The following is a 13021-nucleotide window of genomic DNA, read 5'->3' as shown; positions in this document are numbered from 1 at the left end:
CCGGAGATCAGCACAAACTGGGGAACGAAACTAGACCGTCCCTGCTCTGCATGGCTCAGAACCAGCCAACCCATCGCCCAGAAGAGATGATCCAACAGCTGTACAGAGTAGGGCAGTGGACACATCTCGCTGGCAGGCAAATCGAGGTGGGATAAACCACCAATATCGTAGACATGGAACATTCTTTATTGCTTCCTTAGAAAACTCAAAACTGAATTCCTTTGCTACAGGCAGGGAGAAATTAATTTAAGCCTCTCTATCTCAAAACCCTTTAAGGGAAAGGCAAGTTAAAGTAAACCCTTAATTGCATCACATCGCATGTAGCAATGTGAAGTGCCCAGAATGCTACCTGATTACACACTCTAATGCTGCTTTTCTCTGACTCCCAAACTCAAAATTAAACCTAACTAACTTTGTATTATTACATAACCTGAATTAGGTTATCTTTTAGCAAATATTCTTAACGTTTATATTATTTTTGGATAAATTAAACCTTTAGAACACTCAAAAGAAAGAACTTGCATTTATATACCACTTTTCACAACCGCAGGACGTCCCAAAGCGCTTCAAAACCAATGAAGTAATTTTGAAACGTAGTCACTGTTGTATTGTAGGAAAAGCAGCAGCCAATTTGCACACAGCAAGATTCCACAAACGGCAATGTGATAACGACCAGATCATCTGTTTTAGTAATGGTTCAGGGATAAATATTGGCCAGGACTCCCCACCTCTTCGAACTAGTGCCGTGGGATCTTTTACATCCACCCAAGAGGATGTAAAAGATCCCAAGAGGATGTAAAAGATCCAAACATTTACCTGAGGAAGGAGGAAGCCTCCGAAAGCTTGTGAAGTTAAAATAAAATTGCTGGACTATAACTTGGTGTTGTAAAATTGTTTACAACTATCCACCCAAGAGGGCAGAGGGGGCCTTGGTTTAACGTCTCATCTGAAAGACGGTACCTCTGACAGTTCATCACTCCCCTCAGTACTGCAGTGGAGTGTCAGCCTGGATTATGTGCTCAAGTCTCTGGAGTGGGGCTTGAAACCACGACCTTCTAACTCAGAGATGAAGGCTGACGGCTAAAAATGTTACCACTTCCCGCCATCTGTGCACCCTGCAACACGTCAGGCCAAAACAGGGCAACCAACTCTCCTGCCAACACAAACATTATCCATCCAATTGGAGATCGGCCATTATCACACAATCCTGACTCGGACATGTACCCTGTTCCTTCATCATCGCTGGGTCAAAATCCTGGAGCTCCCTACCCAACACCCTTGAGGAAGTACCATTGGCGCAAGGACTGCAGCAGTTTGAGCACAAGGCTGCCATTACCTCAAGACAACTAATGTGGCCTTGTCAGCATTATCAACTTCCCAAAAACAAATGAAAAGGCTTGGAATTGAACTCAACACACATTAAACTATAGTGAAACTGTGAGCCCATTACCAGTTAGATCTGAAAGAATCCAAATAATTATTCACTTCTAATAGACTAAATCAATTTTTTTTTAAAAAGAGATGCACAGTCTCATTGATCCTCCATTTTGTCATCAATATTTCAATCCAAGATTTGAAACAAGGAAATTATTAAAAAGGGGAGCAGGTTTAATGCTGGGTTTGTTTAAATCAATTTTTTTTTAAAGTTTGGAAATACTGCAGACTTTGGGAGTGCAACCCCTCGGATTATATCATTCGGATTTCTTTTTAAAGATTTTAATCAAAAGGTCTTGACACAAAAAATTTAAAAACAAAGGAAAGGTTTAAAACACTGTTTCCTCTCCTCTTGGATCCTAATTATTCAAAATAACCAAGTGTCTCATGTTATTACAAGTTGATATTTTTTTCCACACATTAAAATATAAAATTACTGGAAGTGAAACTGGAAGAACTGAACTCAAAGTTTGAGGCTCTGCTGATTTCCTCTCCTCTGGATCCTTTATTAAAACGACCCTAGTCTATTTTCACTTCATTACAAGTTTAACCCTTTAAATATTAAATTACTTTTACTGAAGTGGAGATCACTGAATGCAGTGAAGTTTTTAAAACTGTTTTCCTCTCCTCTGGCTCCATTATTTGAAAATAAACCTAGATTGCTCTCTTTGTTGCAAGTTTAACCCTTTAAATAAATATTAAACTATGAAGTTATTGATATCAGAATGGAGCTCACTGAATTTTAAAACTGATATTCTCTCCTCTGGTATCAGAACGATCCCCAGGTGATTGTCACTTGATTTAGACAAATAATAACTATAAGGTTCCGGATATTAAAGTGGAGCTGACTGAGAGTGAAGTTTTTTTTTTAAAACCTGTCCTTCTCTCCTCCGGCTCCAGTATTAGAAAGATCCCGGTTTAATTTTCACTTCGTGACAACTTTAAACCTTCACATTAAATATGAAATCTAAAATCACTGATATTAAAAGTGCAGGCGGGGATTTGTTTGAAAGTGTTTCCCTCTCCTCGGGCTCCATTATCAGGAGTCCAGCTGATATTCACTTGGTGATAAGTTTAGATAAATATTAACGATGAAGTTATGGGGATGAAGGTGGAGCTCGGCGGCTCCGCGCTCGGAACGATCCCGCTTTACCTCCACTCGGTGACAAGTTTCCTTTTTAATTCATTGAACCGGGTTTTGATCTCGAATCCTTGACATTAAAGTGAAGTTGTGTCAAATTTAATAAACTTTCGCAACTCGCCGTCCCCATTTCCCCCCCGCCCGCCCGCCCCGCGGTGCCTGTTGCCGGCTCTCTGGGGCTCGGCCTCCCCTCCCCTCTTGCCCCACTGAGCGAGGCCCCGCAGGCCCCGGGTTGAAGCCTGGGGCTCGATTACCGCGCCAACCCCCCCCCCCCCCCACCCCACCCCACCCACTTCTTTCCTTACCGATTTCTGGAACTCGCCGAGCCAGACGGAAGCGCGCTCCTTGCCGGCCGGGTCCGGGTCGTGGTAAAGCGCCTTGACCGCCTGGTAGACGACGGTGAGCGAGGGCCTGTCCCCGGCCATGGCGCCTGGGCCTCGGCCTGCGGGCCCCGCTCGGCCCGCTGGGACGGTGGGTGCGAGGGAGGGACTGGAAGCCGCTCGATCCCCGGCGGGGGCCCCGCTCCGTTCGCTCGGGGATTTGATTAAAATCCGAATTAAATTCTTCTCTGATTTTAAATCTCCTCACAGGTACTCGCCGCCGCCATTGAGCCCGCACCGGAACTCGGCCTCACACATCAAGCGCTCCCACTGGAACACCCGCCCCTCACACTCGGGTTCCGCGCAGACAGGAAGCAGCCGGGGGAAGAGAGAGACCTTGACTCCTGACCCCCTCTCTCCTCCTCCCCCCCCCCAAAACAGCCTGCCCCCAATTTCCATTTCAGGCGGGGCAATGATGTCACCCAAACCTGTCAAGTGCCACTCATTGGGAATTATACTCATTTTGGGTTTCTTTCTTTCTGAAGATTAAACCTGATCCCCTGCAGTTGAATAGCCTGCCAACCCATTGGGGAAAAAAATAACTACTTGAGATAGTAGAGGGATGCCAGCGCACGTGGAACTATTATGCAGCAGGAAAGGAGAGAAAACTGGATGTGAAAAAGAAAGGCTTGCATTCAAAGCATTCCAGAACAAGGGGGCATAACCTTAAAATTAGAGCCGGGCCGTTCAGGAGTGAGATCAGGAAGCATTTCTTCACACAAAGGGGAGTGGAAATCTGGAACTCTCTCCCCCAAAAGGCTGTGGATGCTGGGGGTCAATTGAAAATGTCACAACCGAGATTGATAGATTTTTGGTCGGTAAGGGTATCAAGAGTTATGGAACCAAGGTGGGTAATTTGGAGCTAGGACACAGATCAGCCGTGATCTAATTGAAAGGCGGAACAGGTTCGAGGCGCTGAAATGGCCTCCTCCTGTTCCTATGTTCCTTATCACATCCATCAGGACTTCAAATATTTAATTCCTTTGAAGGCCGGTGTCTGTTATTATGTTCATTTAGGTATCAGCTTGGTTCAGTTCATAACATGTTCACCTCTATTTAGAAGGTTGTGAGTTGAAGCCCGACTCCAGGACTTCAGCACATAACCTAGATTAACACCACAGCGTGCATGCACCGCCAATTATATAAATGATACGGGGCTTAAAGGGTTAAATTGTAAGGCCAGGTTTCATAAACTTGGTTTGTATTCCCTCAAGTTTAGAGAGTTGAGGGATGATCTAATTGAGGTACCTAAAATGATAAAGGGATTCGATAGTGTAGATATAGAGAAACTATGTCCTCTGGTGGAGGAATCTAGAACAAGGAGGTGTGATCTTAAAATTACAGCGAGGCCAGTTAGGAGTGAAATCAGGAAGCACTTTTTCGCACAAAGAAATCTGGACCTCTCTCCCCTCCAAAGGCTGTGGGTGTTGGGACAATTGGATTTTTTAAGACTGAGAATGATAGATTTTTGTTGGGTAAGGGGATCAAGGGATATGGAACAAAGGCGGGTAAAATGGAGTTGAGGTACAGATTATCCAGGATCTAATTGAATGGTGGAACAGACTCAAGGACCTGAATGGCCTCCTCCTGTTCCTATGTAAAACCAGTTTGCGGTCCACCTATTAGTTAAGAGCAGGGGAGTTCTCCCCAGTGTCCTGGGCCAATATTCATCCTTTAACCAAAATCACTAAAACAGATGATCTGGTCATTAGCTCATTGCTGTTTGTGGGATCTTGCTGTGCGCAAATTGGCTGATGCGCTTCTTACATTACAACAGTGACTACACTTCAAAAGTAAATTGGCTGTAAAACGCTTTGGGACATCCTGAAGACGACCCACTACCACCCTCCTAGGTGTGGGCTCCTGGCAGTTGCACCCTGCTCCCCATCACTGGTCTCACATGAGTGAAGCCGTTCAAACATAATATAGAAAGAAATAAACAACTTGCACTCTCATGGCACCTTTCACCATCTCAGGACGTCTGAAAACGCTTTACAGCCAATGAAGTACTTTTGAAGTGTAGTCACTATTGTAATGTAGGAAACGCAGCAGCCAATTTGCGCACAGCAAGATCCCACAAACAGCAATGCGATAATGACCGGGTAATCTATTTTAGTGATGTTGGTTGAGGGATCAATATTGACCAGGACATTGGGGGAAACTCTTAGAATAGTGCCCTGGGATCTTTTACGTCCGCCTGAAAGGGTAGATGGTCCTCAGTTTGACGTCTCATCTGAAAGAAGGCACCTTTGACACACAGTGCAGCACTCCCTCAGTACTGCACTGGAGTATCACCCTGGATTATGTGCCCAAGTCTCAGAAGTAGGATTATGAACCCTCAACCTCCTGACTCAGAGGCGAGAGTGCTACCCACTGAGCCAAGGCTGACACCATAGGTTTGAAAGTTTACCGAAATGTCTTAACAAACCCCCGTTGCCCCAGGCTGATGTGGTACGCAGGAAACACCATTCTACACAGACACTTTGACTGGGTCTAGTTTGCATTCCCAGAGCGTGGGTATTCTGTGGATTTGCTACAACAGATCGCACTCACACAGCACCTTTAACATAGAAAAACATCCCGACACTTCAGAGGCATGGCGAAAAAATTGGATGCCAAGCCAAAGAAGGAACGATTGGGAGAGGTGAATAAAAGCTGGGTCAAAGAGATGGGTTTCAAGGAGGGTCTTAAAAGAGTAGAAGGAGGCGGAGTGGTGGAAGGGCTTAGGGAGGGAATTCCAGAGCTTAGGGGTTAGTTGGCTGAAGGCACGGCCGCCAATATTGGAGCAAAGAGGGGGTTGGGGTCCATAAGAGAATGGAGTCAGAGCAGTGGGGAGCTCGGGTTACAGAGATAGGGAGGGGCAAGGCCAGTTGGTAGCACTCTCGCCTCTGAGTCAGAAAATTGTGGGTTCGAGTCTCACTCCAGAGACTTGAGCCCATAATCCAGGCCGACACTCCAGCGCAGGACGGAGGGAGTGCTGCAGTGTCGGAGGTGCCGCCTTTTGGATGAGATGTTAAACTGAGGCCCCTCTGCTCTCTCAGGTGGATGTAAAAGATCCCATGGCCACTATTTTCGAAGAAGAGCAGCGGAGTTCTCCCCGGTGTCCTGGCCAATGTTTATCCCTCAACCAACATTATTAAAAAAACAGATTATCTGGTCATTATCACATTGCTGTTTGTGGGATCTTGCTGTGCGCAAATTGGCTGCCCTGTTCCCTATATTATAACAGTGACCACACGATACAAACGTACTTCATTGGCTGTAAAGTGCTTTGGGACGTGAAAGGCGCTAAATAAATGCAAGTTCTTTCTTTTCTTTCTTTTAAACAAAGGATGAGAATTTTAAATTAGAGGTGATGGGGGTTCGGGAGCCCATGTGGGTCAGTGAGGACTGCGGGGGGGGGGGGCAATGGGCGAGCAGTACTTGCTGTGGGATAGGATACAGCAGCAGATTTTTTTATTTACAGAGGGTGGTGTAAGGGAGACAGCGAGGGAAACATTGGACTGTACAAGTCTGGAGGTGACAAAGGCATGGGTAACCCTGTGGGCTAAATTTAACTTAATAAAAACATCTTACTATAAATTACCCCAAAATTCCTGCCAAGTCAAATAGTGACAAATCCCAAAATGCAACAATCACCCTGATAATTACACCCTGAACACAACAGGTCATGAACCGGAAAGTTGGGCCTTGAAGGGCTGATTCATCCCACGAATATAGAGCACGGCCACTACATCTCCCGTCAATTCAGACAGTAGAAAGTGTGACACAGTTAGTCCACTTTGTGCAGATTAAACCACTGACCAGATTTATTTGCAAATAAAATGATTCACAGGAGGAAAAACACAGGCAAAATACTATACAGAAAACCAGTCATATATACCACCACGCACAACTGTTTAAAAGAGTCCATCGTTCTTGCAGCTTCTCTCAGCAAAGTCTTGGAGGGACATCGGGGGTTAAATCGGACAGCCCCTGAAAACCCCCGCCCGGTCGTTATGATGCAGTCAGTACGTTCCATTCGTGCTGCCTGCTGTTTCAAATGATTGCTGCGTGCAGCCAGCACCACCTGCGCTGTTGATTGGCTGCACGCATCAGCAGGGGCCCCGATGTCACGAGTGGCCCGCGCTTCTTAAAGGCAGCCTGTACCTCTTAAAGGGGAGGTTCATTGTGGCTCCAAGAAGTGGCAGGAGTCATTTGTGAAGTGATCCAATGGTGTAATACTTTGAAGAATGGCTGCGCCTGGGATAGAGCATGCACCGAGGTTCTGTGATGATGCACTGAAGGCCTTGGTGCGAGAGGCGGAGAGAAGGAGGGACATCCTGTATCTGCGGGGGGGGCAGGAGGCCCTCCAGACATATGCTCAAGAGGCAGTGGGAGGAAGTAGCAGACGAGGTCAGTGCCAGGAGCATAGCTCCAAGAACATGGATGCAGTGCAGGAAGGAGTTCAATGATTTAACACGAGTTGTCAAGATGAGTGAGTTCAAGTTTCAAGTGGCATATCGTACCAACTGCACCACTGGCATCACCCACTGCTCAATTCACTACACCCCCATCACCCACTGCTCAATTCACTACACCCCCATCACCCACTGCTCAATTCACTACACCCCCATCACCCACTGCTCAATTCACTACACCCCCCATCACCCACTGCTCAATTCACTACACCCCCATCACCCACTGCTCAATTCACTACACCCCCATCACCCACTGCTCAATTCACTACACCCCCCATCACCCACCTACCAACAATCACTATCAATCAGTACTCAACCAATCGAATCAGATGCTTTATCTCACCCTCACACACTTAGCACTGTTGTAAGCCTCACACCCGCAACTCACGGGTCTCACACAATGGCAGCTATTCAACCATGGCAGCCACCTCACCCAAACATCTTGCAGGACACTGACTGACCCACTTCCCTCTTTCTTGCAGAAGAAGGTGGCGCACAACAGGAGGCAGCGAGAAAGAACTGGAGGAGGACAGGCACGCCTACACGTCGTAACTCCCATAGAGGAGACAGTGCTGGCCATGATGGGAAGGGGCATCGCTGAGGCCGTGGCCAGTGGTGGTGCTGGAGGGATCGATGATGAGGGTCTCTGCAAACCTTCTCACCTCCCAATTCTCCCCCATCCCACAATCTTTACTGACTCACAAGCTGCAGACGGTGTCAGCACACACTTCTTACTTTTTCCTCTCTCCTCCCCACAACCCAACCTTTGACCCTTTGTCATTTCAAGTACCCAAGAACTGGAACCTTCCCTGCCAGAGGAGGGGGAGGAAGAAGACAGTGGTGATGAAGAGACACCATCACTCGATCTTACACTCACAGCCACCAGTTCAGAGACTGACACTGTGTGTAGTTTAGTGGCTGAGATAGAGGTAACTGCAGGTGGTGAGACACCGGGCACAAGGTGCGCAGGAGCCGGGGCGGAGGGGATGGATACCGCAGGCGCCAGCTCGCCAGAGGGCGAGGTCACTCACTAGCTCTGCTGCAGATGATTCAGATGCAAACTCCTGTAGTATACAACCAAATGTTTGGTGCACTGGAAAGCCTGCCAGAAAGCCTGTGCACAATGTCAAGGAGCATGGAGGAGTCCAGCTCCAACTTGGCGCAGAGCTTGGAGCCCATCCTTTCCAACATGGAACAGGTGGTCACCTCCATCAGCGCACCTGTGGAACCCACCATGATATAGTGTCTGATGGCCGATGTCACAGCTTCCATTGCAGCACAAACATCTGCCAACGGTCTGACTGCTGCATTTGGAGCTCAGACTGCTGCTATCGTGGGTCTGGGAACCACTGTTGATAGGGAATTCCAGGGCATCTCAACAGTCCAGCAATCTGTTCTCCAATAGATCACCAGGATTGCTGAGGCTCCGCCCTGGGAGAGTGGCAGTGGCGCCAAGGCAGTCGGACCTGCTGACCTCTCTCAGGACGACAGCATTCCTGCTCCCACCCCTGCCACTCCACCAGTGCCCTTCCTGTTGCCTGTCAGCCTGCCGGCACAGACTGATGCCGTCCAGGCCGAGATGGTGCAGTCTGAAGCCGGGCCCTCCCGGCCCAGAGCTGCTCGAGATCGTCCTCTACAGCCATCTACACTCTCCTCTATTGAATGTCAGCAGCCTCCCACCACCCTGAGGGAGGAACCAGTGTGTAATCATAAGGAGGATGATTTGATGGTCGTGTGAGAGAGGAAAAGGTAAGGAGTGTGGGACTGTTGGTGAATGGAGAGGGGTCGTTGAGGTTGCTGGTATCGCTCATTAATAATCTGATCACGCAGAGCCCGGGCAGAAAGGGCTTGTCTACGTTGTAACCTCCCTTCCTCTTCCTCCACTTCCTGTTGCACTTCTTCCTCCTCCTCCTCCGCCTCTTCCTCCTCCTCCTCTTCCACCTCCTCCCCCTCCTCCTCTTCCTCTTCCTCCTCCTCCTCCTCCTCCGCCTCTTCCACCTCCTCCTCCTCCACCTCTTCCCCCTCCTCCTCTTCCTCTTCCTCCTCTTCCACCTCCTCCTGCTCTTCAGGTTCTCGCCAGGGCTGTTCCCTCATAATGGCCAAGTTGTGCAGCATGCAGAATACTACCGCAGATCTCGATTACCCGCTCGGCTGAGTACTGCAGGGCTCCTCCAGAACGGTCCAGGCAGCGGAAACGTTGTTTGAGGATGCCGATGGCCTGTTCCTTGTGGCAGTATGGCTCTCATCGTAGGCCTGCTGTGCAGGTGTACATGGGTTCCTGACCAGAGTCATGAGCCATGTCATGACGGGGGTAACCCTTGTCGCCCAGGAGCCAGCCTTTGACATGCCATGCTGGTTCAAATACAGATGGAACCGAGGACTGCCGCAGAATGAAAGAATCATGCCTGCTGCCAGGAGAGCGGGCATTCACCTGCAATGATGCACTCCTGTGTGTTGTCGTGGGAGTGGAATCCCCTTCTGTTCATGAATATGGTAGAGTTCAGGTGAGGAGCACTCAAGGCAATGTGCGTGCAGTCAATAGCACCCTGCACCATGGGGAAGCCTGCAATCTGTGCAAAACCTTGTGCTCGCTCCTCCTGCTTGTCTCTGGCAAGAGGGAATGAGATGTAAGTGCTTCTCATTGTATAAGGAGTCTCAGTGACCTCCGCTATAGAGCAGTGCACTTCAATCAGCGAGATGTTGCTTATATCTCCAGCCGCAGCCTGAAAGGAGCCAGAGCCATAAAATTTAAGAGCCACGGTCACCTTGACAACCACAGGCAATGCTGTCCTTGCCGTGCTCTGAGGCTGCAGTTGTGGCTGCAGCAGTTGACAAATTTCAGTCACGACCTCTTCAGTGAACCGAAGATGTCTGATGCACTGGTTGTCGCTGAAGTCGAGGTAAGAGAATTGCTCCCTGAAGATCCTCTCGGATATGGCCTCCTGCTGAGAGCCCTGCTCCTCCTCCTCCTCCTCCTCCCTCTTCCAGCAGTTTGTCCTGCTCTGCGTGGCCTCTCTTCATCCTTCCAGTCCTGTTCAATTTCCAGAGGAAGCCCTACCAATCCACACATGTCTGGAAGCAACTTTTATCGGCACAATATTTTAAATGACACAAAGAGTACAGCAAAACCAATCAGACCACTCTCCCTGTAGCATATTGAAACTTTATCTAAGTAGAGGAAACCGCCAAATACACGTACACTTACACCAGCAGCCAGAAGAAATAATCCAGTAACTAACCTGTACCCACTTCATGATCCCTTTAAATAGTGCAGGTGGGAGGTCCTTCATGCTCTTTAAGTCCTGTTCAGCTGTGCGAGGTTAAGGCAGGGCGAGTGTGGAGTTCCAAAATAGCAGCATTGCCTTCAAATCAGCATTGCACACTGATCTGCATCACAATCTCCCTACTCTGCATGCTGCCAGTGGGCTCATGCAAATCCCTTTACCAAGATGGCGTCCTGTGTGCCCGCGCATCTTGGACTCCATTTTTGGGACTGAGGTGTCTGCGTAGCACCTAAAAAGTGGGCGCTAAATGGCCCGATTTCATGCTCGCAGTCTCTGATGGTACATTCTGCTGATGGGGATCTCCCCCACCTTTTGTCTGCAATGGTACGATGACCAGGAAACCGTCAAGGACAGGGGTATAAGGACATTTTCCCACTTCGAAGTTGGTCTCCCCGCCACCAGCCCGCCTGAAGCATCAAAGCAATAAGGGTGTCTCGCCTTCGTGACCATGGCACTAATCGTAAACCATAATCCACAATAGAGCTGGTTACTGGTTAACTCACAGACGCTGCAACACCCTCCCGACTAAAGTTACCAATGGTGAATGATAATCCTGTCTGGGACACTGCTCACTGAACTAGTAACCCTTGATCATAGAATTACATCAAATTTTACAGCACAAAAACAGGCCATTCGGCCCAACAGGTCTATGCTGCTGTTCATGCTCCACACAAGCCTCCTCCCTCCCTACTTCATCTCACCCTATCAACATATCCTTCTGTTCCTTTCTCCCTCATGTCCTTATCTAGCTTCCCCTTTAAAGGTATCTATGCTATTCGCCTCAACTCTCCATGTGATAGCAAGATCGAGGATTTCAAGAATTTCAGCCCCCCTGACACAGATAAATCGCCTCTGAGCCGCCATTTCAGTTTTCATGGGAATCATTCCAGAACTGGGGTTATGACGTTGGACATACACATGTAGACGGGGTTTCCGTGACGTTATGGTGGGAGAGCGGGAGAATCCCGAGGGAATTCACCCCATAGAATACATACAATGGCCGGATTTTGCTGTAAGAAGTGACGTTGAGGTTAACAGCGCTCACCATTATTCATGTGCAAATCAGACAGTTACTTCCGGCGACCGCACCTGCGCAGCTAAACGAGGAAATCTGGACGTTGCTGGCCGAGATGCAATGCTCCTCCAAAAGCTGCAGAAAAATGGCATCTCACCGTCTGGCTCCCCATGAACGGCGTGAAGTTCCTGTACTTACCTCATAGACACGGACTAAAGGCGCCAAAAAAAGATAATTCAAGTCATTACAATCCTAAGTACCCTTTTAGTGGCGTGGTACGTCTTAATTACTGCCAAACAACCTCTCTGGCACTGAAAATTAACTTTTACAAGTGTGGGGTCTCATTCCTTCAGATTTTAATTATTGTTGGAGATTTTTTTTTAATTAATTTTTTTAAAACTTTTTCTTTCTATCTTTTAATTCAATCTTTCTCACCCTCTCTTTTGTTTTCTGTACCTGATTTGACATTGAATTCACTAATCTAACTTCCTGGTTCAGACTCTGCGCTGCTCATTAACGATTCTGCAATTTGATTGGTTAGATGCTCGCCTTGTTCACACAGGTCCCAGATGCCCTGTAGAGAGCGCCACGCTGTTTGGATCTCTAATTTACAGGAACAGGCCGTGCAAAAGCTCAGAGAGTCTCTGGGCAGGTGTAAGTCTAACAAACGACAGGCACCATTTGTTCACCGCTCGGAGCAAAGTCTGGCCCATTATGTACCGTACTGTGAACTGGATGGTCCTTGGTCTTTTTACTGGTGTTTCTAAAATAAATGGATGGAAACTAAGCTTGGAGGAAGCAGTTTCCTCCAGTACAGGCAGATCGTAGCAAGAGCGAGGCCATGTTCTTTGGGAACTGGACCGACCGATCCTTTGTCCCCTTCACCGTCAGGTCGGATTACCTGAAGGTGCTGGGGATCTGGTTCGGGGGGGCCGGGGCGTGCACCAAAAACTGGGAGGAGCGTATCTCCAAGGTTAAGCAGAAACTGGGACTGTGGGATCAACGATCCCTCTCGATCGTGGGCAAGAACCTGGTCATCAGGTGCGAGGTGCTCTCGGTGTTGCTGTACGTGGCGCAGGTCTGGCCCATACCTCGCTCCTGCGCCGCGACAGTCACCCGAGCCATCTTCCACTTTGTCTGGAGATCAAAAATGGACCGTGTCCGCAGGGTCACGATGTACAAATCTCCAGAGAAAGGGGGGAAAGGCGTGCCCAACGTGGCCCTCATCCTGATGGCCACCTTTGTGTGCGGCTGCATCAAGCTGTGCGTAGACCCTCAGTACGCAAACACAAAGTGTCACTACGTGC

General features: G+C 48.4%; 1 protein-coding gene across 1 annotated transcript in view; it reads right to left on the bottom strand.

The window, feature by feature from the left end:
* tnpo3 (transportin 3) overlaps window positions 1-3232 on the bottom strand; it is a 78517-nt gene extending 75285 nt beyond the window's left edge. Inside the window, exon 1 of the mRNA XM_068005250.1 lies at window positions 2881-3232. Within this exon, the coding sequence (XP_067861351.1) occupies window positions 2881-3000 (120 nt within the window). The 5' untranslated portion in view covers window positions 3001-3232. The remainder of the gene's footprint in view (window positions 1-2880) is intronic.
* Between the last annotated feature and the right edge of the window lie 9789 nt (window positions 3233-13021).

Source organism: Heptranchias perlo, chromosome 24 (assembly GCF_035084215.1).
Source record: "Heptranchias perlo isolate sHepPer1 chromosome 24, sHepPer1.hap1, whole genome shotgun sequence".
In the NCBI taxonomy this organism is placed as follows: Eukaryota; Metazoa; Chordata; class Chondrichthyes; order Hexanchiformes; family Hexanchidae; genus Heptranchias; species Heptranchias perlo.
Note: the sequence above shows the minus strand (reverse complement) of the source record. Positions and strands in the feature narration are given on the sequence as shown.